Here is a 19,393-nt window from a genome sequence, read left to right on the forward strand (position 1 = left end):
ATGTGGTTGAATTGGGGAAGGTTGGTTTGGTGCTCTATTGGCAGGGAGGGGCATTCTTTTGGGGTGTATTTTGGAAATGATGCAGTGGAAATGGTTCTTAATGTGTATTGTTACTATTGTATTCACTATGTTCTCGACATTATATTCTGTATTTTCATAATACTCTTTTGATGTATGTTTGCCACTATTATCACAATAAAACAAATTTTGAAAAAAAAAAACCCCAACATAGCCAACCAGAAGTAAATTGCTAGTGTGCATATTTTGAGTTGATCTCTTTATTCCAACTAATCATCCTTTCAGGTAATTCACCTATTCTGTGTGAGATTCTTCCTCAAAGCTGTATTCACAGGGATAAACATAGCTAAGAAAACTGGTGTGGACAATAAAGTGTCATTTCTATCCTGATAAGATGCATATGGTTTGCTTGAAAATATTTGCCTTTAAAACATAGCTATGGGCCTTGCTCTAAATAGATCTACTACATAGATGTGGCTTTTATATGTAAAGTAAAATTAATTTCATGTTTTTAGTCAGATCATGTGATGTCTGATCTACTGTTTTCCCAGTGAAGGTAGATTGAGGTAGTATAAACATCCACTGCACTATGAAACATTGAATTCACCAACTTGAGCATAGCAGTGAGTGACATCCTTTGTTTGTGAAGGCAAAAGCTACAAGCTGTAATGGCTAGGGATACAACTACTACAGGTACACAACCACAATTTATTAACTAATTTCTGAATCTTCCCCACAGATCGCTGGTTATATGAGAGCTGTGAATACCATTTATGAGGAAGTAGATTTTAACGGCATTAAGCACATTAACTTCAAAGTGAAGAGGTTAAATGTAAGTATGATGTTTATCCACGTTATACTGTTCTAAAACAGGGCTCAATTCACCCAAATTCAAGACATAGAAGAAATTATTTGCTGACTTTGTCCATTATAATGATCACATTGTAGGGTGAATTTTCAGATTTACGCAGGGGTTGTATATGCAAAATTGGTATATACAGGCATAAGTAATGCACCACCACCATGTGCAGCAAATTGTTTGGAGAATTTATCATTTCGCTTTAATTATATAATTATAGCGAAGTGATCTACCATGGGGAAAAAAGGGGCGGGGGCGATAGTGTGCAGCTTGTCCGCAATCATGGCAGGCAAAAATGGCCACCTGCTCACTGTTAAGGTTTGTGGGTAAGTGGACCCTTGGCCCGAGGTGTGAGTTGTCACCACCAGTGGGAGAGGAGCCCCACAGGCCCACACCGTTGGGAGGCGAGGTCAGGCATGGCAGGGAGCTCTGGGTGAGGCTGTGGAGAGGTCCTGAGGAGTCAGGAGGAATTCCCCAGTAGACAAGCAGGCTAAAGATAATAACTGGACTGAGAACCCCCGAGAGGGAAGGTGCCAGGCAGGCCGCAGAGCAGGAAGGCTTGAGACTGACGTGCAGGAGGTGTAGCGGAGAGACACCCCCAAGGGGCGGAGCTGCGGAGCGAGGGAGGTGCAGCTGTAGTGACGTAGGCCAACCTGCGGAGCAGGGAAGCCTGAGTCAGGTCTCTGAAGATGACGTATGTAGAAACCTGAGGAGCGGGGAGCACAGACAGTCTCTGTGTGATAGAGAAGCACAGCCCCGAAGAGCGGGGAAGTGCAGGCAGTCTTCGATTGTGTTAGAGATTGGAATGAGGAGTTGTATGTCATCGGCATACATATAGAAGGTTAGCCCTAGGCTTGATAGGAATTGACATAGGGGGAGTAGATAAATATTGAAGAGAGTGGCTGAGAGAGCAGACCCTTGTGGAACTCCTGTTTCAAGGGGGATTGCTTCAGATGATTTACTGTTGATAGAGACCTTGAAGAATCTGTCTTTTAGGAACGAAGTGAACCACTTCAGCGTTTTGCCCACTAACCCGATGTTTGCTAGGCTAGATATTAACCTTTTGTGATCGACTGTATCGAATGCTGCGGATAGGTCGAGGAGTATTAGTAGATGTCCTATTTTGTTATCCATTCCTCTGAGTATGTTGTTTGATAGGTTGAGCAGTAGAGTTTCGGTACTGTGGTTTTTCCTGAAGCCATGTTGTGTGGTGTGAAGAAGTTTGTATTTGTCCAGGTGTTCATTAAGCTGTTTCAGGACTGCTTTCTCTGTCATTTTTGCAGGAAGGGGTAGATTTGATATAGGACGGTAGTTGTTCAGGTCGATTGGATTCAGGTTCTTTCTTTTTAGTATTGGTTTGATTGTTGCGGTTTTCAGTTCGATTGGTAGCTCACCTTCTTCAAGAGATTTATTGATGATTGCTGCTATTGTAGGAGTTTTGGAATGAGAGATTTCTTTAAGTTCTTTAGTCGGGATGGTGTCGAGGTCATGGCGGGCTGGGTTTATTTTTTTTAGCATTCTTTCAGCGACTATTGTGGAGATAGGTTCAAAATACAACCAAGGTGTACTATTCATTGTGTTGGTTTTTTTCTTCTTTGGTTGAGGGGGTTTTGAAGGCATCAGTTATTTTGGTTATTTTTGTCTTGAAAAATGATGCTAGGTCTTGGCTCAAATTTTTGGTTTCGGTTATGTCTGCGCTGATGTTTTCAGAGATGAGGTTATTTACAATGTTGAATAGGGATTTGATGGTCTATTCGCCCCTTATTTAGTGTGCATATGATCAGAATTGCTGAGTATGAGATGTCGATATGAACGGTTTGTATGGTGATGCATTATATGAAGAGGAGTGTGAGAGATACATGTGTGTTAGGCCTACCTGCCCCGAGTTGGCTGTCCGACGCACCCTCACCACTCCTGACCCCCGGCAGGGTCAACGCTCCTCTCGCGCTACTGGGGCTGTCTTGTTCTCCCCCCGACCAGGGATACCCGCCGACTTCAGCCTTTTCAGCCCTGCCCCCTAGGCGCGCACGCATGGCCCGCACAAATTTAAAGGGCCCGTGGCAGGGAGATGCAGCCAACCGCTCCCGTTCATGTCGGGGCCTCTTCCCATATATACCCCGTGGCAACCTAGGTCTGATGATTTGGCAACAGGTCTTCTTGGTGCTTCCTGCTGCTCCTGCGTTGGATCCTGCTCCTGCTTCCTGTTTCTGCCTTTGCCCGCCTGACCCTGTTCCAGGTCCTGTTCCTGTTATGGCCGCCGGCCGCAGCGTTCTGTGATCGGGGCCGGTTCCTCGTCTGAAGCAGCGGAGCGCCTCTGATGCACCCGCTGTCATGGCCACCGGCCACGGCAGTCCGCGACTGGAGCCAGGTACCTGCATGCCGCGTCGGGCCACCTTCGGGGCTCCTGCTGGAGCAGGCAGCCCTCTCCAATGCTCCCTGCGCGGCCGCTGCTGCTGCTGCTGCTGAGCCCGGCCACATGGTTCCTGCTCGGCCGGGCTAACTCCTCCCCCTCCAGGTTGTTTAGAGCCGCGCGCAGGGCTGAAGATTTAATTTAAAGGGTCCACGACAGGAAGTTGTCGTGACTCCTTCCGGGGTCTCTTCCCTCGGCTCAAGTATTTAAGGCAAGGTCTACTCTTTAGACCTTGCCTTGGTATTGAGGCTTCTAGTCTGGGTTGTTCCAGAGCTCCAAGTTCCTGGTTCCTGGTCTTGTTCTGGTTCTTCGTTCTGCTGCTGTTCTCCTCTCTTGTTGGACTGTTTCTTCTGGATCATCTCTTGGATCGGCTTCCGACCATTCTCCTGGCTTGACCCTGGACCGGCTTCCGACCATTCTCCTGGCTTGACCCTGGACCGGCTTCCAACCATTCTCCTGGATTGGTCCTGGACTGGCTTCCGACCATTCTCCTGGATCGCTCCTGGACCTGCTTACATCTCTTCTTCAGGCTTGGACCTTGGACTGGTTTGTTGACCATTCTTTGGCCTCTCCTCCTGGACTGACGTATGACCTGCTGGAGGTGCCAGCTGTCTGGAATCCATGACCTGCAGGAGGCTCCTGCATCCAGACCTATCTTCAGTCTTCAGTGATTCTCCTAAGTCCAAGCAGCCCGGGTCCCTACGGGCTCCTTCTGCGGGGACTACGGGCTTCCAGTGGCGAAGTACTTGTTCAACTACTGAAACACCTGGCCTTGCCTTCCGAAAGTACGGACCTAAGAGAGGATTCTCTCTTAGGTAGCGCTAACACTACCTCGGACCAAGGGTCTACCTCCGGTTTCGTAACAGAATACCAAGGCCATGGACCCGGCAGAGGCTTCAGCTCGCCAGGCCATTCCTGGACTGGCCCAGCAGGTTATGGAGCAGCAACGGGTATTAGAATCCGTGGCGTCTTCCTTGGAGCGACTCAATGCCCGTCTTGATTCTGTAGCTGCAGCTCCTCCACCATTACCACTATCATCTGTGATACAGGAAAATAACCGTTCAATGATTCCATTACCTATTCCTCCACATTATTCTGGCGACCCTCGCTTGTGCCAGGGATTCCTTGACCAATGCAGCATGCACTTCCATCTTCAAGCCTCCCTCTTTCCGGATGATATTACAAAAACTATATATATCCTGTCTCTGTTAGAGGGTAAGGGCTTCTCCCTTCTGGCGACGGTCAGACCCAGTCCTGCAAAACCTTCCTAAATTCTTGGAGCTGTTCCGAACAGTATGTGATGATCCAGGAAAGCAAGTAGTCGCTGGTTCCAATCTTCTACAACTTCGAGAAGGAGGTCGGCCAATGGCTGATTACACCATTGAATTTAGAACACTTGCATCAGAACTCCATTGGGAGGAGAACTGTCTCCGGTCCATATTTTTGGAGGGTTTATCACCCAGAATTAAGGACGAAATGGCAGCCCGCGAGTTACCTCACTCTCAGGACTGTATTATTGAATTAGTAACCAGGATCAACTGCCGTCTAGAGGAAAGAGCTCGTGAGGGATCAAGCACGGGAAGGCGCATGGCGGGTACTACTCCTTCTCACCCCTTTTCTTCTGTCTCTCGAACTGCATCCACCACAGTAGGGACTGTCGAAGAACCGATGCAGTTAGGTCATGGCCCTCTCTCTCCTGAGGAACAACAAAGATGCCGTAAGGTAGGCCTCTGTCTATATTGTGGAGGATCAGGTCATCTCATTGCTCGCTGCTCATCATGTCCGGGAAACTCCCAAGCCTAGGCTCTATCAGGGAAGTAACCCTAGGCATCACTTCTCCAGCTCCCCCACTAACTCTGCATGTCACCCTGTTTCTCGGAGATCACCAGTTCTCCACTCTGGCTTTAGGAGATTCTGGGGCCGAAGGAAATTTCATCCTGCAAGATGTGGTTGAACAACTGCACATTCCTACTCATCTATGTCTAAAGCCGTTAATTATATCTTTCATCCACGGAGATCCCCTGCCAGGGAGAGTAACTCATCACACGGTTCCGATGGAGTGCCACATTGCACCGAACCACACTGAACGTATCACCTTCTATGTCATCCAGAAAGCCATTCATCCAATAGTTCTGGGTATTCTGTGCTTGCAACGTCACAATCCACAGTTTGACTGGGCATCTTTAAAACTTATCCACTGGGGTCCAGCATGCCATAAGACCTGCATTAAAGGATCAAACCCCTCCTGTAGTTTCATCTGCACCTCCCATCTTGAGGGATTGCCTTCATAGTACAGTCAGTTTGTGGACGTCTTCTCCAAAAAAGCTGTGGACACTTTGCCTCCATACCGAGAATTTGATTGCAGTATCAATCTGATTCCTGGAGCTACCCCGCCTCGCAGTAGGGTCTATCCGTTATCCGCCTCGGAGACCTATGCTATGACCGAATATATCCAAGACAATTTACAGAAGGGATTTATTAGGCGATCCAAATCTCCAGCCGGGGCTGGCTTCTTCTTTGTTGGGAAAAAAGATGGGACTCTGCATCCATGTATTGATTTTTGTGGGCTAAACGCCATTACTATCAAAGACCGATATCCATTGCCGCTAATAGCTGAACTCTTTGACCATTTACAGGGGGCCAGGGTGTTCTCTATGTTGGATCTTTGAGGAGCATATAATCTTATTAGAATACGGGAGGGTGACGAGTGGAAGACAGCTTTCAACACCAGAGATGGACATTATGAATATCTAGTCATGCCTTTCGGATTGACTAACGCTCCAGCAGTTTTTCAGCATCTCTTCAATGAGATATTCCGAGACCTGCTTTATGTCTGCATTGTAGTCTATCTAGATGACATTTTGATTTTTTCTTCTGATTTACAGACGCATCGACAGCACGTTACACAGGTTTTACAATGCCTAAGAGAAAATCATCTCTATGCAACGATCGAAAAATGCATTTTCGAACAAGAGTCACTACCATTTCTGGGGTATACCATGTCCAAACAAGGCTTCCAGATGGACCCCTCCAAATTGAAATGTATTCAAGAATGGCCCCATCATAACGGATTACGTGCGCTCCAGCGCTTCCTTTGTTTTGCTAACTACTATCTAGTTTTATTCAGAATTTCTCTAAATTAGCGGCACCCCTCACGGCTCTTACTCGTAAAGGGGCAAACATCAAGTCCTGGCCTTTAGAGGCTGAAGAAGCGTTCCTTGTGCTCAAAAGCTCCTTTCTCAAAAAAACCTTGCCTTCGGCATCCTGATACCAGACGTCCATTTGTGGTAGAGGTAGATGCCTCAGCCGAAGGGGTAGGAACTGTCTTAAGCCAGAATGACCCTACTGGAACTTCTCATCCTTGCTCCTACTTTTCTAAGAAATTTTCTTCGGCTGAACGTAATTACTCCATTGGCGACAAAGAGCTTCTTGCCATTAAACTGGCATTTGAAGAGTGGCGGCAGTGGCTGGAGGGAGCTCAACATCGTATAACAGTCTATACTGACCATAAGAACCTGGTGTACCTTCAACAGGCCCAATGTCTGAACCCGCGTCAAGCTCGTTGGGCGTTTTTTTTCACACGTTTTAACTTTGAACTTCTCTGCTGAAGATATTGATGAGTCTATTCAACATATTATAGACCCAGCTTGTATCATCCTCTCTATGACATTCAAGGTCCCACCTGGTAAAACGGTGGTGCCTAGGAGACTGCGTAACAAAGCACTGGCCTGGGGGCACGATTCTCAGTTAGCTGGACACCCGGGACGAGCCCAGATGCTAACACTCCTCCAACAATATTATTGGTGGCCTGAGATGTGCAAAGATGTTTGAGCATATGTTGATTCTTGCCCAACCTGTGCTCAACATAAGATTCCTACTGGAAAGACTTGGGGACTTTTACAGCCGTCACCTACTTCCATGAAGCCTTGGATGCATATCTCTACAGACTTTATTGTGGATCTTCCACCATCAGAGGGCAACACAGTAATATGGGTAGTAGTGGATCGATTTTCAAAAATGGCCCACTTCATCCTGCTACCCTCCTTCCCGTCAGCTCCTCACTTGGCCCAACTGTTCATGCTACATATCTTCCGCCTACACGGCCTCCCGCAGCACATCGCATCTGATCGCGGCCCTCAGTTCACGGCCCGTTACTGGCTCAATCTCTGTAAGAAGTTTCTCATTTCTTTGGACTTTACCACTGCAATTCACCCTCAAGCAAGCAGTCAGGCAGAACGTACAAATCGTACTTTAAAACAATTTCTTCGGATTTATGTCAACTCCCGTCAGGATGATTGGGCGACACTGCTCTCATGGGCTGAGTTCTCCCACAACTCACATGCCGGAACCTCAACTGGGGCCTCCCCTTTTCAGATTGTTTTTGGACGACAACCCAGGCCGCCTTTACCTTTGCCCTTGCCAGTACCATCACCGGCAGCCCAGCTCACTGCAGTACAGTTGTGGTGGCTCTGGGTTCATACCCAAAAAATGCTCCGTAAAGCGGCTCATACCGGGATTGGTATTGGTGAAGCTCCAGCTGGCCCCTGCCTTCCGTCTGCCTCATCTCCTGTCGCTGGGAACCTGCAGTAGGTCTTCCTCCCAGGTAGCATCAATCCCAGCACAGGCCAAGGGTCCACATTTCTACCAAGGTCATAACAATGTGTGGTAAGAGTGGCAGGCAACCAAGTGTTTGAGTCGTTTTTTTTAATTCCACAGCAAGACCTAGATTGTCCAGCTATTGCCGCAGCCATAGAATCATGGAAAACTGGGGACCCTGATTATTGGTAGTCAGTGTGAATAATACACGCTTGCTAATGTAGCGTATCTATATGGCAAAAGTGCCTGTGTATTATGATCTCCCTTCAGACCTGGGGATTCATTGTGCCATGGAAATGTGTTCTGTGATAAAGAAGATGAAAGCATTTCAGCCATAGAAACATGGAAAAAAATAGCAGAAAAAGACCATTTGATCCATCCAGTCTGCTAATGTAAGAATTTATGTTACATTAGCACAATCATGTGAATATGTGTCTTGTCACTTTTCAATAAGTGTAAACTCCCTTCCTCTTATTGTTCTTTTTTGGGTATGCATTGTAACATCATGCAGATCTGGAACATTGAGGGAATTGACACACTAGACAAACTCGAACCCCGATGTCAGCAAAGCTAAAGGATTTGCAATGAAACCAAAATTACATGCCCATAGCTTCAGTAAAAAAAGCAAACGTTTTTGGCCATATTTAAAGCATCTTTACCTGTTTGGTATAATATCCAGATATGCTAAAAATTACAGGAAAGGATAAGAGATCATTCTACATTGCATGTATGCTGGAACACTTTCAGCCCACTAACTTTATTGATAAAAACATATATGAACAAGTTATTAAAGGAGCAATCTTCAAAATGCACACATTGGGACAAAGTCTTCAATAAAAATAATAATAAAATAGATCTTCACTTTTCCTTATTCAACTTTTACTGACATGGGGTAATTAAAAAAATTAAAGTTACAGTGTTAAGTTAAAAAATGTAGCATCTTTATTGAGGTAAGAGTTGTGTGAGCATGAACTCACTTATACACAGCCTCCTCAATATTTAACAAGTTCACTTCGTACATAGCTTTCTTAGAAGCTCTTTGATAGCCTGAATTGTGGTAAATAGTGATACAGAGTCACTGGTGGTTTGGCTTTGTTGGCAAAACATTTTTATTTTTTTTTAAATAAAAGTAGTTCGCTGTTTGTAACACCAGTTTTGAGCTAATTTCAGCTGAGTGCCCCTTGGGCATCCTTAGCTCCTTATTAACTCTTCCTGTATGTTTCCAGACCATTTTAACTCATGTACATGAGATTTTTCATGCTTGTTGCAAGCTGCTTATTATGGCTGTTTATTTCCCAATTTCAAGGTAGCTCAGGAGGATGACTCCATGTATTCTGATTTCATTGGTCCAGAAAAGCTTCTTAGGCTGCACTCAGAATCCAATTGGAATAGTTACTGCCTGTCTTACCTGCTGACTGACAGAGATTACAGTGGCGTTCTTGGTCTTGCTTGGAATGGAAAAGCTGGTAAGAACACCCTCAATGCTTGCATTATGTTACATTCCAAGACGAATCCAAAGAACATAAGAGCAGAGACTGCACTCAGAAATTATAGTTCATCCACAATAAGTGCAGAGAATGTTGCATAGTCCATATATAGGTGTTGATAAGTAATTTTTTTTATTATTTATACAAAAATGGCAACTCCATTGTCATCATCAATATTTTTCAAGGGGTCCCCCGACACTCCCTGTCAAATGCTATCAGGATAGATTACGATCTGTTGTTAAAAGTTATCTGTCCTTCCCAACGCATCTTCGGCGAAACACGGGTCTGTGTCGGGGGACCCCTTGAAAAATATTGATGATAACAGTGGAGTTGCCATTTTTGTATAAATAATAAAAGAAAATTACTTATGAACACCTATATAGACTATGCACCATTCTCTGACTTACTGTGGATATTCCAAGACGAGGACATTTCCCCGGCACGCACATTAATTAGGGGATGTGCGAATAAGTTGCGCTTGTGCATGCTGAGTGGGATTTTAAAAGCCACCCAGACATGCGCATATCTCCCACAGCGCGCACATCTCCAGATTTTTAAAAAATTGGTGGGGTGTGAACCTAAAATGTGCGCATAAATACTGATGCGACCTGGCATGTGCCTGGGCCCCCTGCAGTGTAACTTTACTTCTGCTGTGGATGCCATGTCAGTTACAATTTAACGAAAACTAGGCAGGTGGGGTTTTAAGAGTCCAGGCTAACTGGGAGGAGTGAAGGCTATCAAACCAGGTGGGGGTTGGAGGACCTCTCTCTTAACTGGGAGAACTGGGGATGAACTAGTGAAACTGGGAATGACATCGACGCGCACCCCTTTTAAAATCCCTCAGTATGTGCAGTAGAAGTGGGATTTGCACGCGCCCACTTAAAATTTGGCTCACGTGTGAATGCAGCCAGGCTGTTTTTTTTAACATATGCACGCGTATGTCATAAAATGACTGCCTGGACATGGGCCAACGAATGCGGAAATGTGTTCACACACGCCAGTTTGAAAGTTAGCGTCCAAGCCTACACTGGTGGCAAAAATGTCATGAGTAGTGCAATTATCTCATGAGGCAATTTTCAAAGTAAAATCAGGGGCTGAAAATGGCCCTTCCCCTTTGCGGGTAAAAGTATGGTCCTATTGCTCTTCCTCCCTGACTAAGGGGTAGGACTGGGGCAGGAACGGCGAGCTGGCAGGTAGCATGCAGAGATTTTGTTTTGAAATTTCCACCGTGATTTAGGGCACGGATTTTGCACCTGCTGCGCAAGTACAAAGTCTGAGAGTATTGAAGCAGCCACAGCGCCGTCAGCCTGCATGCAAGTCCTGTATCAGTTTTTAAAAACTGCCCCTTAAATAAGAATGCATCACAAGAGTGGCGTATCTCATAAAAGACAATTATCACATAAGTGGGTCATTTTCTGATGAGGGATTTTTCTTGTGAGACGTGCAGTTATTGTATGAGACACCATCATCTCATGAGAGGTGCCAGCTGTTAATTTAACCAGATTGCAAAAGGTAATACCAATCAGTCATAATATCTGTTACTTCTTGAGACACGTGGAATTTGTATGATGGTACCATATTCACAAGAACAAGAATGAAGATCTTTTTTATTTTTAACATATTTTTAAATCAGTGTTAGCAATGACTTCTCAGAGATTAGTCCATTTCATTATTTGCTTTCTCCTGTAACTCAAGATATACATTTCTAGATGCAAAAGAGCAAATTTAAGGGTTGAGCAAAAGTGCCATGGTGGTTTTGAAGCAAAAGTTTAAAATGCAATTTTTTTTTGGCCAACTTTGCCTAAGAGCTATTTTGCACAATTTTAAAAGTGGACAGGCTAAATGAGTCGTGGCAGTTTTGAATCATTTTTCCCCCTCAGATTCTTAGGGCCAGATATTGGTACCTACGTGCGGGCATAGATTTGTGCACACAACCCGTCGGGCACAAATCTACACCTGATTTTATAACATGCGTGCGCAGCCGTGCGCATGTTATAAAATCCGGGGTCGGCGCACGCAAGGGGGTGCACACTTGTGCACTTTGCGTGCGCGGAGCCCTAGGGGAGCCCCGATGGCTTTCCCTGTTCCCTCCCCCCCTACCTTCCCCTCCCTTCCCCTATCTAACCCGCCCCCCAGCCCTACCTAAATCCCCCCCCCACCTTTATTTTTTTATTTACGCCTGCCTCTGGGCAGGCGTAGGCGCGGGATCCCCAGGCCCAGCGGCAGTGGAGAGGCCTCTGGCCATGTCCATTCCTCACCCCCAGACCGCCCCACCCGCCCACGCCCCGCCCATTTTTTCAAGCCCTGGGACTTACATGCGTTCCGGGGTTTGTGCACGTCGCCGGGCCTATGCAAAATAGGCTCGGCTCACGCAGGAGGGGGTTTTCAGGGTTACGCGCATAATATACGCGTGTAACCCTTTTAAAATCCGCCCCTTAATGAATATTAATTTAAAAGGGGAGTTTGCGGAGTCCATTTTCATCAAAAATGTAAAAGATATTTAAGCCTTGGACAAAGATTTTGCCCAGTTTTGTGTACTTTTGTAAAGATGATCATATTTGACATCTCCATATAGTAGTTAAATCCGATTGGAGGTGTAGTTGGCTACTGGAGAAAGTTATATATGGAGGAGGTGGAATCTCTGCCATTGGAATGTAAGGACCCAGTACATAAATATCTGTCTGGAATGGGTTAGGCACAGTGGATCCTGCCTGAAGACACAGACGGGTGGCTGAGATGTCCTCATGAAGTTCCTTCCAGCCCTGTCTTTTCATAAGTCCATATTATTTTCAGCTATTTAGGCATTTTATTTTCTGTTTTAATAGCTTATTTTTGTTTCAGGAAATTCTGGAGGAATTTGTTCAAAGTATGCCAAGTTACAAGACGAGTCAGAGGCATCCCTGAATACAGGACTGATCACAATACAGAAATATGGGCGTTATTTACCTCCCAGACTTATTCATATTACTTTAGCACATGAACTCGGTCATAGCCTTGGGGCTCCGGTAAGTACATGTGGCAAAGTCAGCCCAACATGTGATAAAGAGAGTCAGTTCTATATTGACCAGGAGCTTGGTGGAGCAAGACGTATACGTCTTACTTCAGAGGCAGAGAGCTCCCAGGCAGACTGGTACTTCCAGAGCTTCTAAAGGAACCTGATTGGGTGTTTTGGAGGGACAGAGAGAGCTCAGAAGAGACTCCAGGAATACCCCAAGGAGAGAAGATTGAAAGAGTAAGAAAGAGAGATCTCAGTGCCGCAGGCTTCATGTTTGTGATTGAGGGAATCATAGAAACAGAATATGATGACAGATAAGGATCATAAGCCCATCTACTCTGCCCAGTTTCACTCCTGGTGCGCTGCCTAGACCCCAATTGATTTGGTTATGACTTTTTTAATCTCCAGCTTTCCTTTCACTTTTTTTGCAACTAGTGATCCTTTCAGAAATGAAGGACTGTATGCAAGATTTCAAGTCCCTGAGAAGGCTGGGTAGAGGGGGGTGTTATCCCTTGGAGTTTGGCTCTTTCAGTGATTTGAAATGCTGCAGAAGAAGGGAGGTAGGTGGCAGGGGTCCTGTAGGGGTATGGCAGATAGGGTAAAAATATTCCTATGAAGTTGGCAACCCTACCACCTGCCTTCTCCCTTCTTTACCAGAGGCAGCTTGGATTCACCAGAGGAAGGTCCTGTCAGACAAATCTGATCAACTTTTTTGATTGGGTGACTAAGGAATTGGATCGAGGAAGAGCGCTCGATGTCATCTACTTGGATTTCAGCAAAGCTTTTGATACGGTCCCGCACAGGAGTCTTGTGAATAAAATGAGAAGCTTAGGAGTGAGTGCTGAGGTGGTGGCCTGGATTGCAAACTGGTTGAGGGACAGAAGACAATGTGTGATGGTAAATGGAACTTACTCTGAAGAGAGAGCGGTATTAAGTGGAGCGCCGCAAGGATCGGTGTTGGGACCGGTCCTGTTCAATATCTTTGTGAGCAACATTGCAGACGGGATTGAAGGTAAGGTTTGTCTTTTACAGTGACACTAAGATCTGCAACAGAGTGGACACCCGGAAGGAGTGGAGAGAATGAGACGGGATTTAAGGAAGCTGGAAGAGTGTTTGAAGATATGGCAGCTCAGATTCAATGCCAAGAAGTGCAGAGTCATGCATATGGGGAGTGGAAATCCAAAAGAACTGTATTTAAAAAAATACAGAAAAAAATCAGCAGAACCAGAGGTCACGAGCTCAGGCTCCAGGGAGGAAGACTAAGAACCAATGTCAGGAAGTATTTCTTCACGGAAAGGGTGGTGGATGCCTGGAATGCCCTTCCGGAGGAGGTGGTGAAGTCTAAAACTGTGAACGACTTCAAAGGGGCGTGGGATAAACACTGTGGATCCATCAAGTCTAGAGGGCGTGAATAAAATGGAGGCATTCAAACACTGCACGGAGCGGCAGTAGCCACGGAGGCATTCAAACACTGCATGGAGCGGCAGTAGCCACAGCGGCATTCAAACACTGCACGGAGCGGCAGTAGCCACAGCGGCATTCAAACACTGCACGGAGCGGCAGTAGCCACAGAGGCATTCAAACACTGCACGGAGCGGCAGTAGCCACAGAGGCATTCACGGAGCGGGATGCCAGTGGCCAGTAGTTGGTGTTCCACCTTCACGGAGCGGAAGGATGGAGGGCTGCTATTTCCAAAAAAAAATAAAAATAAAAACAGGGGTGGGTAAGAGTATGGGGCAAGGGGGTGGCCTGCTTGTTACAGCAGTTGCTACCCCCAATTGAGCTGGATGTCACTTGGATGCAGATTCAAAGCTGCTCTCTAAATTGGGTGGAGGGGAATTAGGGCTGGAGGGTACTGGAAGCCAATAGTAACAGGTGGGAGAGAGAAAAAGGGGAAAAAAAATGGATAAAGTGCGTAGCTTGCTGGGCAGACTTGATGGGCCATTTGGTCTTCTTCTGCCGTCATTTCTATGTTTCTATGTGAAGGGCTGATGTGAACGGAGCAGGAGAGAGACCTTGGGGAGATAGTGTCTAACGATCTGAAGTCGGCGAAACAGTGTGACAAGGCGATAGCTAAAGCCAGAAGAATGCTGGGCTGCATAGAGAGAGGAATAACCAGTAAGAAAAGGGAAGATATTATCCCCTTGTACAGGTCCTTGGTGAGGCCTCACCTGGAGTACTGTACTCAGTTCTGGAGACCGTATCTTTGAATGCACAGAGACAGGATGGAGGGGGTCCAGAGAAGGGTGACCAAAAAGGTGGATGGTCTTCATCGAATGACTTATGAGGAGAAATTGAAGAATCTAAATATGTACACCCTGGAGGAAAGGAGGAACAGAGGTGATATGATACAGACTTTCAGATACTTGAAAGGTTTTAATGATCCAAAGACAATGACAACCTTCTCCGTTGGAAAAAAATCAGCAGAACCAGGGTTCACGATTTGAAGCTCCAGGGAGGAAGACTCAGAACCAATGTCAGGAAGTATTTCTTCACGGAGAGGGTGGTGGATGCCTGGAACGCCCTTCCGGAGGAAGTGGTGAAGACCAAAACTGTGAAGGATTTCAAAGGGGCGTGGGATAAATACTGTGGATCCATAAAGTTTAGAGGATTGAATGGAGAGAAGAGGCATGGGGGTGGCTTGCGGGAATGACAGTTACTACCTGGAGATTAATACCCTAATTCAATAAACACACACATGGTTAATGCGACCCTAACAATGCTCTATGCTTCAACGGCAAGAGGAAATGCGGAAAAAAAGGATTTGCATTCACAAAAAAGCGGGGGAGTAGCTTGCTTGTTGCGGCGGTTACTACCCCAAACCAAATAAGATTGATACTTCACTTTCAATGCATATCCAGCATAGCTCTCTGCTTCAACGGCAGGGGGGAAAGAGGAAAAGAGGATTTATATTCAGACAACAACCAACAAGGACTGAATTGCACAGACTGGGTAAACAAATAAGCGTGGGAGTAGCTTGCTTATTGCGGCAGTTACTACCCCTAACCAATTAAGTTAGATACTTCACTTAAATGCAGCTCCAGCACTGCTCTCTACATCAGTGGCGGCAGTGGAAGGTAAGAAAGGTAACTAGAACCAAAAAGTTACTAATAAGGGCCAAGAGTAACAGATAAATATGAGGAAAAAAAGTGTGAAAGCTTGCTGGGCAGACTGGATGGGGCCGTTTGGTCTTCTTCTGCCATCATTTCTGTGTTTCTATGTATCTCTCCCCTGGGAATGGCAGAAGGGGTGAATGGCAGAGATGCATTTGTGGCATAATCTGTCCCACTCATACCGCCTATACACTCTTGCTTCTTCTCTACCCTTTCTCACCCCTCTCTTCCACCCCTTATCCTCTCAGAATTCTTTTCCCTCCTCTCACCTCTTCTCCATTCCTCTCACTCACACTCCCTCCTCTTCTTCTCACTCTCGTTACTTCTCTCACACACCCCCACAATACTGTCTCTCTCTCTCTCTCTCTCACCATACCTACCCAGGCTCATACACACACAGGTTCTCACACAGACTTATCTATACAGGCTTTCAAGGCCTGGGTCTCTTCTTCAGCTACCTGTGGATGGGGATCTGTTGGTGGCTGCTGGGTTCTCCCATAGTGTGACTTGCCCAGCCTGTCTTGCTCTTCACCCGCAGTGGAATGGGGTCCGCTGATGACCACCAGGTCTTTCCTCTCTCCTTAACCACCACAAAATGGGCTTCACGGTGGCCTACCCGGCCTCTCATACTCTTCAGCGGCCAGCAGGATGGGGTCCACTGGTGACCACAGGGTCCTCATCCTCTCTTCGGCCACCACAGGATGGGCTCTGTACAACAATTCCTAGCCAGGAGTCCTGAAATGCAACACCCCTAAAGCTTGGAATGTTGAAATCGTGTAGTGGAAAATCAGCACTTTGGAGCCATGCTTGATCAGCTCGGTCCTTGTATGCTTTGGGGGAAACTGTGGTGTTTAGAAAACCCTGTACATTGAAGTTTGAAATGTACTCTGTCATTAAATGTCTGTAAGTTGTGTTGCAAGCTATATAATTGGAACTCCAGACAGTAAAGGTTATTCTAGTCAATCACTTGGAATCTAACCAGCCCAGGATTAGTAGGATTGTACTTTTCTCCTTATGTGTGAAACTGGTTGGAAATTTAGAGGTTGAGCTGTGTTAAGCCTTGCTAGATACCTATTTCAAACTGTTTTGATGGAATGTTAGCTGCTAATGAATAAAAAGAATTTAGGGAATTGAATTGTGGCTTGTTTTGGAGTTCTCACTAAGGCCTGGAATGGCGCAAGGCTTTTAGGAAACAGACGCAGAACATTACAAGAGTTGGCACAAAGAGACGGGCATCCACTTCCAGGTTTTTGCCTTGGGTTTAAAAGGGGCATCTCCACATGGTTGTCAAAAACACAATTAAGCTGAAACTATTAGAATTCAGTCTTTTGCATAGAGCCTTGCTTATTGATTAGCCACATGCTAGAGATAAAAACCCTTTTCTTTTCTGTGAGAGCTTTAAAGTCTTATGAGCAGGGGAGATTCTGGCAATAGAAAACCTAATGATGTATTGAGGGCACTCCACCTCCTTCAAGTCCTAAAGATCCATAACTTGAAATTGCTCACTCTAACTGTGGAAATTAGCCCTACACACACCCTGAGACTACTCCCCACATCACGAGATCTGTATATGTTCTTATACCATTTCATGTGCGCACTGTTTTGATGTGGGTGGCTCCGTGATGGCCTGCCAGGTTCTGGATTGTTAGCAGAAAGATTTGTGTTTAAGTGAACGTCATTTTCTGCGGCTTTGGGGTTGTCTCCCCCCCATCTATCGAAATGGCCCCTTTCTCCACAGCGGAAGCATGGTGCCCGACTGGGGTTTGCAGGTAAGGTGAAAAGACTGGCCGAACCAGCACTATTGATGGTCAAAACCTCTGAGTCTTAGGACTCCACCATCCTCTATCCAGATCAAGAGGCTTCCTTCGGAATCGGGGCAACTCGGGAATGGGCTAGGTCTGATAATCGGCTTCTGCTGCTTCCAAGGCCTTTTAAACAATAAGACTTAGGTGCTGGTAAATCCATTGCTGCATGGGCCGATTGAGGCTATCCAGGAACTGTCCCAACAGAGCCACCTTGGCAACCTCCACCCCAGTTTTTCCTTCCAGTTGCAACCACTTCTGGGTGACATCTTTAAACCTATGGAATAGGTTCCTTGGATTTTCTCCAGCCTGCCTAACTCCCTGCCAAAATCGCTGTCAGTAGCCTTCTGGGGTAAGTCCCATTCTCTCAAGAATGGCTGCCTTGACTTCCTGGTTGGTGGCCCTCCTTTCCAGACTAGCAGTTTGGAAAGCATCTTGACTACTCCTGATGAGTAGATTCGCCAGATAGGTAGTCCACCTGTCCTCTAGCCAGCCTGCCAGTCATGCTGTGTGCTCAAAGTTTCTAAAAATCCCATTGGGGTTTTCTCCAGTGGCAGGGGCAGTTCTATTATGAAGCAGGGTGTGGTGATGGACTCAGGTGGCAAAATTTTGGAGCGGCAAAAAGTGCCCCTCTAAAACACCTCTACTGCAGCCCCTGCCTCACCCTGCCTTCAAAATCAAACATTGGATTGGGCAGGGATAAACCAAACCCCTGCCAATTCACTCAGTGGCAACCCCGGGCACCAGGAGTCACATTTATCCCGACGTCATCTCCTGCTGCCGCAAGACTGGGCTCGCGGCAGCAGGAGATGACGTTGGGATAAACGAGACGACCTAAAAGAGGAGACGAACACTGTGGCTGACAAAAAGGCCTAGGCCCTATGGGCATGTGTGGGTGACTGCCTGTGTGTGTGTGAATGTGTGTGTGTGTGTGTGTGTGCCTGTGTGTGTGAGGAGGTGGGTGACCTCCTGCCTGGATAGATGAGTGACTGCTTGTGTGTGTATCGGAGGAGGGTGAGAGGCTGTGTGGGTACGGGAGTGACTGCTTGCGTGTGTGTCAGTGGGGGGGGGGGGGCGACAGCCTGTGTGTGTCGGTGAGGGGGCGACAGCCTGTGTGTGGGTATGTGTCTGTGTAACTGCTTGGGTGTGGGTGGGTGAATGAATGGGTGCCTTCCAGGGGTGTGAGAATGGGTGCACGCGCGCACATTTTAAAATCCTGCCCCTCAGGGCTCATACACCCGCTACCCTTCACAATCGTTCACAACCCCCTCCTTCCACAAGTTATCTAGTTTTCTGCTCTGTTTTCTGAGCTTATGTTTTACACTGTTTTTTGTAAAGGCTTTGCCTACATATCCTTGTTGTAAGTTATCTGTAAACCGGCACGATGTGCAAACGGTTGCCGGTATATAAAATTAAATAAATAATAAATATAAATAATTAATAATTAAAGAAGGAGCGCTTTCTTTCCTTTCAGGATATTTGTATGACCCTTGTATTATTTGTTCAGTGTAACCTCGACCACTCTCAACGTTCTTTTTAATGAGGAAATCAGGTCTACTTTGAGAGGCATTTACTCTAAAGAAGGGACCTATGTGGTCTCAAACATTCAGATACAGCACCAGATAACTCTTACGTTAATCTGATAAAAGATATATCAGCTTCAAAAGAAAAAAAAAAGCTAATTCATTTGTAATCAGTCTGCCTGCCAGCTGTTACCGTGATTTTAACATTATTGCTTTCTATCTGTTTCAGCACGATGAAGGCAAAGAATGCTCCAGTTTCAACACTAACTCCAAAGAGGGAAATTATCTGATGTTTCCCTATGCTATGGATGGAAATCAGCATAACAATGACAAGTTCTCTTCGTGCAGTGTAGCATATATTGGAAATATTCTACAAGCAAAGAAAGACCAGTGCTTTGCTGGTAGGAAGAAATCTCTAACATTGTGCTTGCTCTAGAGTTCATCAGTCTTATTGGGATCAGTTTTCAAAACAGCCAGCACAGTTGCAAAGTCCCCAAGCACTTTTACCAGTTCTCCTAGGGAAAATGTAAGCATGCTTATTCCCCTTTGAAAATTCCCTCTGGAGAAAGTACACACAGAGATTTGCACCT

General features: G+C 46.1%; 1 protein-coding gene across 1 annotated transcript in view; it reads left to right on the plus strand.

The window, feature by feature from the left end:
* LOC115097644 (disintegrin and metalloproteinase domain-containing protein 10-like) overlaps window positions 1–19,393 on the plus strand; it is a 204,191-nt gene that overhangs the window by 85,743 nt on the left and 99,055 nt on the right. The window contains exons 8-11 of the mRNA XM_029613575.1: window positions 758–850; window positions 9,190–9,349; window positions 12,212–12,375; window positions 19,033–19,204. Of these exons, the coding sequence (XP_029469435.1) occupies window positions 758–850; window positions 9,190–9,349; window positions 12,212–12,375; window positions 19,033–19,204 (589 nt within the window). The remainder of the gene's footprint in view (window positions 1–757; window positions 851–9,189; window positions 9,350–12,211; window positions 12,376–19,032; window positions 19,205–19,393) is intronic.

Source organism: Rhinatrema bivittatum, chromosome 8, assembly GCF_901001135.1.
Source record: "Rhinatrema bivittatum chromosome 8, aRhiBiv1.1, whole genome shotgun sequence".
In the NCBI taxonomy this organism is placed as follows: domain Eukaryota; kingdom Metazoa; phylum Chordata; class Amphibia; order Gymnophiona; family Rhinatrematidae; genus Rhinatrema; species Rhinatrema bivittatum.